The sequence below is a fragment of the Leptopilina heterotoma genome, unplaced genomic scaffold (assembly GCF_015476425.1).
Source record: "Leptopilina heterotoma isolate Lh14 unplaced genomic scaffold, ASM1547642v1 Lhet_411, whole genome shotgun sequence".
NCBI lineage: Eukaryota > Metazoa > Arthropoda > Insecta > Hymenoptera > Figitidae > Leptopilina > Leptopilina heterotoma.
In genome coordinates this window covers 553,593-568,696 of record NW_025111072.1, presented here as the reverse complement: position 1 = coordinate 568,696, position 15,104 = coordinate 553,593, and the positions used below count along the sequence as shown (strand labels likewise).

Genomic DNA, 15,104 nt, shown 5'->3' with positions numbered 1-15,104 from the left:
AAAATATTAACCGGAGATAAGAGTGGAAATATTGTTTTTTTACATCGAGTAACTTTATATTGTGAAAATTTATATCCATTTACTTTTAAAAGACGACAGTTTCCTATAAAATTGGCTTTCGCAATGACCATTAATAAATCTCAAGGTCAAACATTTAATAAAATATTCATTGATTTAAGACGAGATGTTTTTAATCATGGTCAGATGTATGTTGCATTATCAAGAGTAAAATCATTTGATTCCGTAAAAATATTTTTAGGAGAATATATAATTTTAGGATTTTTTTTTTATATATATATATATATATATATATATATATATATATAATATATTATATATATAATATAATATATATATATATATATATATATATATATATATATATATATATATATATATATATATATATATATATTATATATATATATATATATAATATATATATATATAATATATATATTATATTATTATATTATTATTATATTATTATATTATATTATTTATTATATTACTTCTATATAAAAAATTATGTTTATAGGGAAATTTTGGACTTTTCTTAATTTAGTTTATTTTGTTATGTTGAATTCCTTTGGGATTTCAAATGTGAAACATTACATTGAAGGGAAAGATCAGTGTAAATTTTAAAAAATACAAATATTTCTCTCTGCTAACAACACCAAAAGATATAACTTGATTATACTGAAAGAGACTAGACTCTTAATAATAATAATTATATAATAAATAATAATAATTTTGATTAATAATTGAGGAGACATAAGCAATAAAGAACGAAGTGCAAGGATTGATGCTCCTTTACAATGAGGTAATTTTGCGATGACAATAACACAGGTCAACAAAAAAAGACATACTTTTTTTATGAGATATCGGAATGGATTCCGATGTATTTTTGGACGCTGAACACGATCCCGAATTCCAAAATTGCCCATCACGTCAGGATTTTGAGAAAAGTGGGGGTAAAGACCCCAAAAACGCTTTTTTGAGGATTTTCAACATTTTTTTCTCTTTAACCTGACGTGCTAGAGACTTCCACAAGGTCTTAAATTAAAGCTTGTAATGTGCACTACAAGACCCATATCCATAAAATAAAAAAAAATTAAAAGCTTTTTCAAAAAATTGGGTTGAAGACACCAAAAAGGTGTGTTTTTGGATTGCTTTAATAGACTTCATGCAATTCCTTTGACTTCCAAGCAATTGCTTGGATTCGCTTGAAAATTGTTTCTCGGGGTTTTTGGAGTCGTTGATTACAAATCCGAAATTAGTTTTCAAAAATTTAAAATGTCGGAACCAAGATGGCAGATGTAAAAATTAAGAATTGCTTGGATTCGCTTGAAAGTTTGTTACTCCAGGGTTTTTGGGGTCGCTGATTATGAATTTTATTTTATTATTTATGAAAATAATTAAATGTTTTTGTAAAATTATTTGATAGATTTTATAAAAATAGTAATTATTGAAAAATTTTTAATTGTTAAAACATTTTGAATATAATTGATAACTGAATTCTTGACGAGATATTCGTAAATTTTTTTAAAAATAAAATTTTTTAAGAATAATTGAATTTCTTTAATAAAAAATTTTATTACTTTTGAAAAAAAAGAATTCTTGTGACGAATATTGATATTCTTGAAAAAAGTTGAATTACTCTGAATGAGTTTATTATATTTTATAAAAATAATCAAATACCTGAAAAAATGTTTAAAATTTAAAATTATGTTGTGGTATTGGTATAAAATTTAATTTGTAGCATAGAAGTGTATAGTTAAAAAAAATTGAATGGGCGCGCGTAGCGCGCAGAGTTTGTTCTAGTTTTTATTAAAAGTGCAAATTTTTTGTCTATAATTGGTTTTAATTCTGTAAATTTAAATACAATATATACTTTATATATACCAATCGATCCGTCTTGGTGCAAAGAATAAGATTTTAGAAATAAATGAGTAAGATTTTCTTATACGGCAACATAATTTTGCGGAAAGAACTGATTTTTTGATAAAAATGCGAATTTTTCAGCTTTAATTGTGATTAACTCTGTAAATCCTCATACAATTTATACTTTTCATATACCAATCGATTCGTCTTGATGCAAAGAATAAGATTTTATTATATATTAACTTCAATAACCAACTTAAAAAAATTTTTTGAAAAAAAAAATTTTTAAAAAAAGTCAAAAAAAAAATTTTTCTGAGAATTTTTTAAAGTCTATCAATCCATTTCGAGATATTTTTATGATAAATATATACCTGGTAAATTTTAGCCAAATTCTTTAATACCTCTTCGAGTTATCGTGTTCACAAAAATCGGGATCCACACACACACATGCATACATACATCCGGACAATTGTTCAGGGTCTTATATAACATAGTCCTATATAGAAGAAAATTTGTTAAAAGGATTTTTAAAAATTGTATAAATTAAACGACTACAAAGCTTCTTCACGAGGAAGCAAAAAGTAAAAAAAACGAAAATAGCGTCCTTTTAAAGTCAATTTTTAAGAAATAATGATTTTGAATTTTTGACTTTAAAAGTACCGCATGTGAAAAAAACATTAAAGTGGGGCCTATTTTTTGCCTTCGCAAACGCAAGTACGCGTTAAGTTAATTCAGGAAAAAAATCAATGTTCTCATTGATTTATTCATTTTTTACTCATTTTAAGTTGGAAATTTGATAAGGGAATCACAAAATAATCTCCACCGACTTCCACCAACCCTTAAATATTTTACCACAAATTAAACAATTATTTATAAAAAAGGTTAAATAAAGTGTACCTAGTTATATTGTTTTGGTCAATACGAATGAGATCCATTTTAAACTGATTGAAAATTAATGATAGGGGATACTAGGTGCAGTTGTTACAATTTTGATAAAAACAGTTAGGGTTTAACTCCAATTTGTTTGGTGAAACGATTAAATCAAAGGTATGATATCTAGTTTTAAAAGGTAATAATTGATTTAGTTCTATATCTATTATTCAATTAACTATGTACAAGCATTTGAGTGACAGCGTGTAAATTGTAACAACTGCACAAAGTGAATGTCGGTTGTTACAATACCAAGAATCATTTATGACATTTCTAAAATGAAGACAAATAATTTCTTATAGCAACTTTTATTAATTATTCATAATTTTTGACTCAACGTAATAGTACGTGACAGTTCCATAGAGATGGCAGCATTAATATTGTTCCGAAATGAAAGAAACTTAAAAAAGTTTTTTTCATTAATTTTGAAGACGAATTTAGAAAAACCATGAGATTTTTCATAAAAAATGAGTGTGATTACATTTTTGACAAATACTTTACATTTCAAACGAATCTGCTGAATTTTGGAAAAAATATTCGTTCTTATTATCACTTGAACAACTGCACAACAGGTACATTTTTTACAATAAAACACTTTATTAAAAAAGTATACACTAAATGTGGACAACCAAGGCAGTTTTTTAAAGCTTAATCCTCATAGAATTAATATTAAAAAAATTTACTTTGTTAAGTATAAAGGTCTATTAATTATTTAAAAAATATCAGGCAGACAAATATTTACTTTTGGCCTCTAAAAACCAATGTGCCTATTTTTTTACTTGTAAAGCTTGCATATAATTTTTAAACATATTGCAGTAAGTTCGTACATAAAAACTAAACATTTTTCTCTTTGGAACCCCATCTCTATAACTAACTGTTTCTGAGATATTCCATTTGTAACAACTGCACAGCGTAACAACTGCACCTAGTCTCCCCTACTTTTTTCAAAAAATAAAAATATCTGAAGTCAGTTGAAAAAGTTTCCACCGACCTTCGTATTACGAAGAACCTAGTGCAAATGTAGTGTTATGGTGCAACATATTTAAGAAATAAAAAAAACCTATAGCTCTGCTAACTTTACCATAAATTACTTAAATAAATTTCCATAAATTACCACGAAAATTTTTATTAATTACCGCGAAAATTTCCATAAATTACCGGAATAAAAATCTTTAATTGTGATTTCTACTTTGCATATTTTTAAAAATTACCGAGAAAATTTCTCTAAATAACCTTAGAAATTTCTATAAATTACCGCGAAGATTTCCATAAATTACCAAATTTTTAATAATAATTTAAACTTCACATATATTTATGAATTATCGCGAAAATTTCTATAAATTTTGGCAGAATTTGTCCAAACAGTGAATTTGTTAATTACTATACTTGTTTACAACAAACATTATAAACAATTTTTCCGGCCCGCTATGGATTTTTCTTTCTGAAGCCTTTATCTTCAAAAAAATATATTGATAATAATCCCTGGTTAAAAAACCGGACAGATTTCAGACTAATCCGAAATTTGTCCGAAACAATGCGGTTTAAGGTCAGGTTTTTGTCATCCGAAATTAATCCGGAAAAATCCGAAATCTATACGGTTTGTGAACAACTAGTGAAACCGGAGTTGGTCCGATGAAGTCCGAAATTAATCAGTTAATTTTAACTAGTGAATCCGGAATTAGTCCGAAACAGTGAAAAATTATTCCAGACAATTTAGTGAATGTTAATAAAAAAATAATTATACAAGTTACACATATTAATTATTATTACTTTATGGTACATTCAACATATTTTTCGATTTACCTATTGCAATTTTATTTGCATTAACTTAAAATTTCTAACGCTTGGAGATTTGAACCTACACCTATCTAACATTATATCGCACCGAAATCGAATACACTAACCACTATACCACGCTCGCATAAGAGTTCAAATTCATAATAGAATTTATGAACTGCCACGAAAAGAAATGACAAGAAACTAACACATCAGTGTTAATTTTAATATTGAAACAAGATAACTAATAATACTAGTAAATTTGTATAAACAAATTGACTGCAGATTTAAATATTTTATTTACCATAAGTAAATACCCTGAATAAAAAGTGGGACCGATTTCAGACTAATCATGAATTTGCCCGCAACAGTACAGTTTATTGTGGAGTTTTTTACCATGAATTAAGTTTGAAATCAATACTGTTTTTTATAACTATTGAATCCGTAATTAGTCAGGTTTAGTCTGCAGTTAGTCAGATAATATAAGACTAGTAAATTCAGAAGTAATCCAGTTGGTTTAACCAGTGAATCCGCATATAATCCGAAACAGTCTGCTTATTGACAGGTTTTTGTCGCTCAGAATTTGTCAGGATAAATTCAAACTAAATGCGGTTTGTGTATAACCAGTGAATCCGGAATTAGTCCGATCTAGTCCGAAGTTAGTCTGATGAAACGCAACTTGCAAATGTGAAATTATTAAATCCGGAATTAATCTGGTTTTGGTCAGGTTTTTGTAATACGAAATTATAATTATAGTTTGAATTTATCTGCATTTAATACAAATTGTTTTTAATATACAAATTCAATATTATACTAAAATCATTCTGGATTATGTCTTTGAATTGGATTGAATATGGATTGTTTTGAACTGTCTGTGGATTGTATATATTTACAAATTCTTATAATAATAAGACTTATTTTCGGACTGTGGTGTTTTGATCAGATATTATTCGGATTGACGCTGACTATCACCGGATTCTTTGCATACAGATTTTAAATTGTTCCATACTTGTTTCAGATTAAATCTTTTAACTGGATTTTTTGGCCAGTTTGTCGGCCACCTCATTGCCGTTGATTCCAGAATGAGCCGGGATCCAGACTATGCTGGGGTTTCGGTTTTGAGTAATTTCGTGGATAAGTTTACATGTTTTTGTGTTTTCAAGTCTATTGTTTATTAAATGCAGTGATCGTAGTGAGTCTGTCAGGATTATAGGGTTCTTGGTACTTCTCTCAAGAGCGAATTTAAGAGCAGAGTAGATTCCTGTGAGTTCGGCCATTAGTGGTGAGAGGCATCCCTGCAGTCTGACCCCCAGTCTCAAATCTGTTCCTGGCATATAAATACCATATGAGGCCCTATTCTTTTTCTCTGTGTAGGATCCATCTACGAAAATGAAGGTGCCGTTAGGATATTTCTCCTGCAAGATTTGGTTGTTTGAGGATCTCGGGTGGTCTTGGGATTTTATAATAAAACCAGTTTCAGTATCTAACTGAGCTCCTAAGTTGTATACAAGTTCTGTCCAGTTAATGTCAAAATAAGCGGGTTTGTCTGGTCTTTTAAGAGTTGAAACGATTTGACTAATAGGGTTGTGAAATTTTATCAGAGGGAATTCAGACAGATATTTGGGACTTTGTTTGTTCTGGATGATGTTGTTAGTGATTTTATTTAATCTGAGATTTATTGGATTATTGCTCCAACTAGCAAGCCGGGCTAGATTTCTGTTGATTAGAAGTAGTCTTCGTCGTTCGAGAGGCGGTTCATCGGCCTCCGACAGGAGGATAGGTATAGGTGTAGTCCTCATACACCCTAGTACAACTCTAAGTACCGCATATTGTAAACGGTCGAGGGTTTTTAGTCTATACCTGCTGGAACCAGCAATCAAAATTGCTGCCCATTCCAACAGGGATCTGGTGAGGCCTTTATAGGCATTGATCATTGTCTCCGGATGAGCCCCGTACGATACCTTCGCTAAAGTTCTTATGATATTTAGAGATTTATTGGCTTTAAAAACAATATCCGTAATATGATCTTTCCAAGACAGCTTCTGATCCATGACTACCCCCAGATAGGTAATTCTTTGAGAGTTCCCTATCTGGATATTGTCGACTCTTATCATGTCTCGGGAAAAGTCGGTTGTTTCTCTTGAAAAAATACAGAACTGGCTTTTATTAGGGGAGATACTAAATCCCAGATTTGCCAACCAAGGAATCAAGTCATCGATTGCACGTTCAATGTGGGCCTGGGCTTCATTGCAGTCTGTCTGAATGGAGTACAGCAAGATGTCGTCTGCGAATTGGAGGATCTGGACTTCTTGGGGAATTATTTCCCTAATTCCTATCAGTGCCAAATTGAACAGAAGAGGGAAAAGAACCCCCCCCCTCTGAGGAACTCCTACCCCGCAGACTCTCGGGTTTGAGGAGTCCCCTTTAAAGAATAGCGTTCTTTTAGTTATCATGTAAGAGACAAAGTTGATTATCCTGGCTGGAACGCCATCCCTCCTTAATTGTGCCAAAACCTCCAAAGGGAGAAGGGCATTGAATGCACCTTTAATATCCAGAGCTACAGCCGCAATATTTTCCTTTTGGGAGAAGCCCTCCAGAATGTCCAATGTGAGAGCCGAAACACAGTCAAGGGCCGATCTTTCTCTTCTAAATCCGTACTGGAAGTCCGGGATAAGGTTGTTCTTTTCTGCAAAGTGTTCAAGTCTGGCAAGGATTAGCCTTTCCATTAATTTCCCCAGAGCAGATGTCAAGGAAATCGGCCTAAAACCTTTACCGTGAGGTTTGGGCAGGAAACGGACCAGTGTCGACCTCCATGCCTCTGGGAATCTGGATTGTTTGAAGCATTCATTGAAAAATACTCTGATTGCCTCCAGGCACGCTGGTGGTAGTTTTTTAATTGTTGAGTAGGATATTCTGTCCAAACCCGGGGCAGAGTCCTTTTTACATTTCAGCAAAGCTGAGGAGAATTCCTTTTTTGTAAAATGCTGGTTGTAAATATTGTTTTCATCTATTTGGGTTAAGTTGACGTGAGCTGTGGGATGGATATTCGCTTTAACCAGGTCCTCTTGTAGGCCCTTTAGTTCCATTGAGTCAGGATCATTGGATATAGTTATGTTTTTCGAGGTTTTCCCTGAGAAGGCTCTAATAAGACCCCAAATTCGTTTTGATCCCAGGGTAGGAGAAATGGAATTACATAAATCTCTAAATGATTTTTTTTTGTTCTAGGAGGATCTTGTTCGTGTTTTTTTCGATCTCAATATATAATTCTAAGTTTTCCTTTGAGGGATCACGCAAATATGCTTTCCTTGCCATCTTTTTTTCCTTTATCGCTTCATCGCATTCCGCAGTCCACCACGAGGGTTTGATTGGAGCGTTGTTAGTTGGCCTTGGAACATAGGCACCTGCTTCCATTAAGGAGTCCACTATTGCTTGAGTAACCTCATTATAGTATTCCGTTGTGTTTCCTGGGTCGCTACTGAAGTTTGCAAACCTGAGAAGTACTTGCTCGTGAAATATAGACCATTCTACCTTCTTCGTCTGTAATCTTGTTGAGCTATTACAAGTAGTTTCCATTTGCAGCGGGATCGTTAGTGTGACCGGATAGTGGTCGCTGTCAAAACTTTCCTCCAGAGTCTCAGATGTGCAAACCAGGGCTAGGTCAGACGAAACCAGCTGTAGATCCAGAACACTTTCGGGTTGATCGTGTGTTGAGTGGTAAGTAGATTTTCCATCATTCATAATATTAAGTTCAAGGTTTTCTTGGAGTTGAGTTATTATTTTACCAAGTCTATTATTGTGAAAGGGGAGAAATCCGGTCAGGTGGGCATTGAAGTCCCCCATTAGCACCAATTTCCCATCCGTAGGTATTTTAGGGTTAATTCCCCTATCATGTTTTCTGTTATTTTGGAGTTGGGAAGGATGTATGCTGAGATGATGTATAGATGGCCCAGGATGGACTTAATTCGGATACCAACTATTTGTATGAGTTCCAGCCAGGGACCTTCCAAATCAATTTTTTCAAATAGATACTGTTCTTGATATTAAGCTTAAAAGAACCTATGCGACATTTATATTTTAGGTTAGTTCAGTTGTTTATTTACATTCCGTGGTTAGATTTAAGCGCCATAACCACTAGGAAATTCTAGGGAATGTAGGTTAACTAAACGCGTTCATTATAAAGGAGCATTCAGACCTCTGCAGACTGCCTGCCTGCACAGCCAGACAGACAGATGGTTGTTCACAGCTCGAGTTTTCCGGTTGCCCGCCTTCCGGAAAATTGGCGGTGAATTTGAATTTTCTAAAAATTTCAGTTACGTATTTGATGTGTATTTTAAATAAAAATAAACTAAAATAAGATATAAATACCTAAATACTATTATTTTATTATTATAAAATAATTTTTCACAAAATAAATTGTTAAAATATCACTTTGTTAATTAATGAGTAATTTTAACCTCTAAAAGTGTATTTGCACATGGTCGTCATAATTATAAGCTCCAAAACGAGGTATGTAAATCTGTGAATAGAGTTTATTTGATAGTTTATCGTTGTCACCCGACCTCGTCACTTCTGAGTAAGTATGAAATTTTATTCCATTTTAAAGAAAAAAAGTTAACAATATATTAAACTTTGAAAAAATATATATAACTATTCATCTTATTATTTTTCGTTTTATAAATAATTTATATTTTAGTAATTAATAATTATTTTGTTAATTAGGAGGTTATGGCAGTGTGTTGCACGTGTTCTGTTTGTAATAAATTTTATTTTCTTGAATAATAATAAAAGCATTTATTGTATTCTTTAATATTATTTATTACCTATTGTTTAATTATTTAATATTTTGTCGGCTGAGAATTATACTAAGTCATGTCTATTTTTTGATAATTTTTTAATAATTTGTGCTTTTTATTCCACGACACTTGTTGAATCAAAAGCACTGAATATTAATAAATTTTCCAAAAATGATCATGACTCAATACAAATCTCAGCCGACGATTTATTGTTTTCTAAAATTTTTCAAGTGGGTTTAATTTTAATTATCTTTTGTTTTTAGTTATTCAAGAAAATATGGCTGATTCTCATTACGAAGGAGTAAGTTTAAATTAATTTTTTTAATTACCTATAATAAAATTGTGTAATTTTTTTTGCTTTTTTTAAACGATTATTTGTTTTAGATTTTAAGTACAGTATACTGTGCGGGATGCGGAGGTGAAACGTCTCTAGAAAGAATTAGCGAGCATCCCTGTTTTCAAGGAGACAATACGGATCTTTATCTCGACGGGAACATCGTTAGCAACTCCTCCGAACAACTTCAAAATTTTCTAGATGGTTGCAATAAGAGATGTAACGTAAGTTTAAATATTTGTCTTTTTTCTAAGTTATTATTTGACATAAAATTTTTTTATTTATTAATAGTTTTAGATTTTTTTCATTAACATTTCTTGCAAACTTTTCCACTTTTCACATAATTTATTTTTAAATACATCTTCGAGTATTTTTAAAGAATTTTTAGGTAGAATAAATTGTTGTATACGTTAATATCTTGTTCTTATTTTATATTTTTTAACAATTATCCTATTATCAATTTATTGTTAAATTATTGTTGCCACAATTCATTGTTTATCACAAAGGTTTTCTCTTTCTATGAGTTTCCTTTATATATTTCTGTATTACAGTTTTACGCGTTATGAAGCACAGAATAATGGAAAGTTTTAATGTTATTTAATATCAATTTTATTTCTTTTTAATGTAGATCAACAAAGCACATGAATCATCTGTCGAAGAGGAAGCCGTAATGCAAGACATAGAAGTAGATGAAGATGGAGTGGCAGTAACATCCGATGAAAACTATATCCATATGTTGGAGTTAATAAAAAATAAACCATGCATATGGAATCACAATCTGCCATTAAGCAAGCGTAGTCCAGGCTTAATTGCTGATGCATGGATCTCAATTTTGAAATTCTTTAAAGGTAGTGTTTTACATAAATATTATTTAATTAACGCAGAAAACGTGATATGTTTATAATTAATATTTTATACTTAAAAAATATTAATCTTTATTTTATACTTCTATTTTTTTATGAGCTTGTCGAAAATTATATTTCATTGAGTCCAGTTATTCATACTTTTTTATATATTACTCTAAATAAATTTGTACAACTTTTCCAGTAACTGTTTCAGTTTGATTCCTCTATTTAAATTTTTTTATTTAACTACTTGAGTTATCTTTATTTTATTATAATCCGTCTAGCAATTCTTCTATTAGCCACTTTTATTTTTTATCTTTATTTTTTAAGGTTGGAATGTAGAAGCAATTAAAAAACGCTTCTCCAATTTAAAAGTAACGTATACTAGGAGGAAGAAAGGAGCTCCAAGTGGTTCAGGCGCTTTTCCAAGAAAACGTTGGATTCTAGATCCGTATATGACCTTCTTACACGATATTCTGCAAGATGAAGGAAGAAGGTTAATATAAAAAATGATTAAATTTTATTATTGATTGTCACACTTTTTCAAATTAACTTTTATTGATATTATTGTATTACTGCAGCACAAGGAGTAATGTATCTCCAGAGCGAGGTAGTTGCACGGAAGATTCGTCACAAGAATATTTTACAGCGCCAGAAGGTTCCGAGGATGAAAATATTTCCAGCATAAAGAAAGGAAACTTTCGGTTTACAGCTGCAAGTTCTCTAGGTATGTTTTACAATTTATAATTTTACACATATGTTATATTTCATGTTATGAAAATTAAAAATTTAAGTTCACTTTCTTGATGACACGTAAGTAAATTAAATTTAAAAAAAATTAATTAATTAATTAATTTTTGTGTCGACTCGAAATTATAGCCTGAAAAACCGAAAAATTTGAACATTTTATATAAATGAAAATCGGGTTTGCTTTTTCTACTGAATTATTACATTTAAGTCTCTTTATACTACGTTATAGCTATGGTTAAAGTGATAATAATATTTATCTTCTGTATTCTGTTGTTTGTTTTGATTTCATAATGGAAACTAAATAATTGAGTTTTTCAGAAATTTATTTTGAATCTACATTGAAATGAATTTAATATTTTTATATTTATTTGTTTTTAATTCAGTTTCTAGTCAACAGAAGAACAAATTAAAATTTTTAATTTGCATTAGAGTTTTCATTTAATTTTACATAGACTATTATAATTGTGTTATTTATTATTATTTGTTTTAGGGAAAAAGCGAAAACCGACTGAGGACTCGCTGGAAGCAGCAGTTGTGCAATTCATTTCAGAGAAACGCGCAAAGTCTAATCAAAACGTATTGAAACCAATAGAACAATGGAGTTTGTGGCTGGCAAATGAAATTTCCAGTTTTCCATTAATAAGTGACAGATTACAAATCCAAAATTATATAACAAATTACATTTCGGAAAAACGTTCAAGCATTGAAAGTGAATAAAATTTTGTTAACTTTAAAAATATAATTGTAAGTATAACATTACATAAAGTGATACAAAAAGCAGATTTTGTAAAATTTCAAAATCGCGTTATACAAAGTATTAAAAATGAGGAACTCTTCATATTTATGTGATACTATAAATTAAGTATAAGTTTACATAAAGTGATACAACAGCAGATTTTGTAAAATTTCAAAATCGCGTTATATAAAGTATTAATGGTGTTCCGCAGTGATCGCCTTTTAAAAATGGCTGCTCAAATGTATACTTGATTTGAAAATGATTTTTCTCCCAATTCGGGCAGTTATTGCAAAATCGGAGAAAATACAAGATATCCTGGATATTTTATTTTTCATTTGCGCGCAAGAATTAAAAGATTTTTTTAGATTTACAACGACAGGAAGTAAAATAGGAAAAAGTTAAACAAATGCGCGATACATAAAATTGCCACCAGAGGGCAGCACCTAATGGGTACATCTAATTTTCTCATTTTACTTCCTGACCTCGTGTATTATATTGGATTTTCAATTTCTTGTGCACAAATGAAAGAACAAAATTTCAGGATAACTGGTATTTTTCCCTATTTTGCAATAATTGTCCAAATTGGGAGAAAAATCCTTTTCAAATTATGTTTACGTTCAAGCAGCCATTTTTAAAAGGCGACCACTGTTTGAAATTGCGCAACACCGTTAAAAGTGAGAAACTCTTCATATTTATGTGATGCTATAAAATAAGTATTAAACGAATTGATAAAGTACTAAGTATTTTTTGTAACTTGTAGACATTTTAAATTTCATTGGTTTTAATGCAAGCGTGTTAATAAATATGTAAACTATATCATTTTTTTAACTAATGTTTTTAACCTTTATAGTTCATATCTTTCAATCTTAAAAACAAATACATTATTCATACAGGGTGTCCAGCGATTCTTTAAAAAAAAATTCAAGGACTTCAAGGTTTTCAAGGTCCAAAATAATTTTTTTCAAGGTTATAATTTTCAAAATATTTGTTATTTATAATCGAGTATAATAGTGTATTGCAAGAAAATTTTTACTTACTGCCTAAATTTGAATTAGTAAAAATGACTACTAATTTGATTTAGTGACTGACTTTTTGCTTTTGAATTAGTAAATTTTACAAATAAATAATCATTTCTAAAAATTTTTTTAGCGAAATTTAATAATTAAAAAGCAAAAAGTCAGTCACTAATTCAAATTAGTAAACATTTTTAATAATTCAAATTTATAGAGTAGGTACTTATAAACAATTTTACGATTTCTACATACAACAGTTATTCATAAATAACTTTAAATACAATTTATTGATAAATTTTAATTAAATAATTGAATTCTTTTCAGAATTTATATTAAAATAATTGATATACAAATTATTGAATTAAGAAAAATTTTTGGAAACAATTGAAATTTTGCAATGAATTTTATTAAAAAATTTAAAAAAAAATTTAAAAACAATTGAATTAGGTATGCAAAAAGAATTTAATGGAAAATTTTTTAAATAATTGATTTTTGCAAAAAAAATTATGCAAATTCTATTTTAAATAATTTTAAATAATATTTATTTAAAATATATAATTATTTATTTTTATTTTTTTTTTATTTTAAATAATTGAATTAATGTAAATTTTTTTTTAAATAATTGAAAGTGTGTGTAGAATTTTTTAAAAACTTTTGTTTAATAATTAAATTCTTTCGGTTTTTAAAATAATTTATTTCTTGTGGTGAATATTGTTATTTATGAAAATAATTGTATTTTGTTATGAATTTTATTAAATTTTAAGAAAATAATTGAATTCTTGCGATAAATACTATTATTTATTAAAGTAATGTAATATTGCAATGAATTCTATTAAAATTCCTGAAAATAATTAAATTTTATTATATTTAAAGATAATTTAAATTTTGATGAGAATATTTTTAAATTTTTGAACATAATTGAATTTCTGGCAAGAATTTTATTAAACTTTTTATAGATAATTGAAATTTTGCTAACAATTTTATTAAAATTTTTGAAAATAATGGAAATTGTGACAAGAATTTTATTAAAATTCTTGAATGTAATTGAATTTCGGCGAAGAATTTTTATATTTGTAAAGATTTTTTTTTTTTTCTTCTTAAATGACTTGAAGCTAGGCCAACTGTCAGAACACACTCTTATATACCGCAACTACTTTTGCGTTTCTACAGAACGACTTTTTGAGGTTAGGAGTACTCGCATTTGCCTGGACCACCCGTCAATAGGTTTTCTCGCCAGAGAAGAGGGAAACTGTAGAAAACCTCTCCTGAGTACAACCGGTTTATCGACAGCCGAGTTTTAACGGTGTGTACTGGACAATAATCGACAGTGCACATCATTATACCTCGACGTCAAACCTCCCGCTCAGATTATCTCACGTGCCCGAAAAATCCCAGGCTAATGGGCGCGAACCAAGTAAATAACGGTTGAAAAACAAAACAATTCTTTCTTTTTGTAGTTTTTATAATATTATACTTTAAGGTGCAAAAATCGTTTTTAATATTTCAAATAAAATGACTGTGAAAAAAACATTAAAGTGGGGACAATTTTTTGCCTTCGCAAACGCAAGTACGCCTTAAGGAAGTTATTTTTTGTGTTTACCAAAGTAATTTTACGTTAACATTTGATTTTTATTTAAATAATTCACTGTTTATTAATAAAATAATGAATAGCATCCAAATTTGCAGTCAAGGATAAACAGTAAAAATACATATAAAATGATTTGGGAGCGTTCACAAATGATGTCACGCTTTTGGGGGTAGAGGGGGGTCTCTAATAAACGTGACACAATGTATTTTTCTCATGTGTAATTGCAAAAATTGCGTGACATCATTTATGAACACTCCCTTTTAAAAAAAACTTTTTTTTTATTCAACTCTACTAAAGTAGAAGATACTAAAATGTTAATAGTAATTGTATTTATTATTGCATATTACTAAAATTATTAACTTTTTTTTCTAAACTTCCTGTGGGGCAGGTAAAAATTTGACGTTTTCAGCCTTAAAAGCGCTTATTTACGAAAAATTATAATATTAGATACAAAA

The 15,104-nt window shown here is 29.4% G+C and overlaps 2 protein-coding genes across 5 annotated transcripts in view; both read left to right on the top strand.

Annotated features, from left to right (window-relative positions):
* Positions 1-15,104, top strand: part of LOC122506360 (beta-glucuronidase-like) — a 623,628-nt gene that overhangs the window by 76,088 nt on the left and 532,436 nt on the right. The window lies entirely within an intron of this gene.
* Positions 9,159-12,129, top strand: LOC122506362. Its single transcript, XM_043618490.1, has 7 exons — positions 9,159-9,163; positions 9,647-9,684; positions 9,768-9,941; positions 10,346-10,565; positions 10,893-11,058; positions 11,144-11,289; positions 11,803-12,129. The coding sequence occupies exons 2-7, from the start codon at positions 9,661-9,663 to the stop codon at positions 12,027-12,029; spliced, it is 957 nt and encodes a 318-aa protein (XP_043474425.1). The 5' UTR covers positions 9,159-9,163; positions 9,647-9,660; the 3' UTR covers positions 12,030-12,129.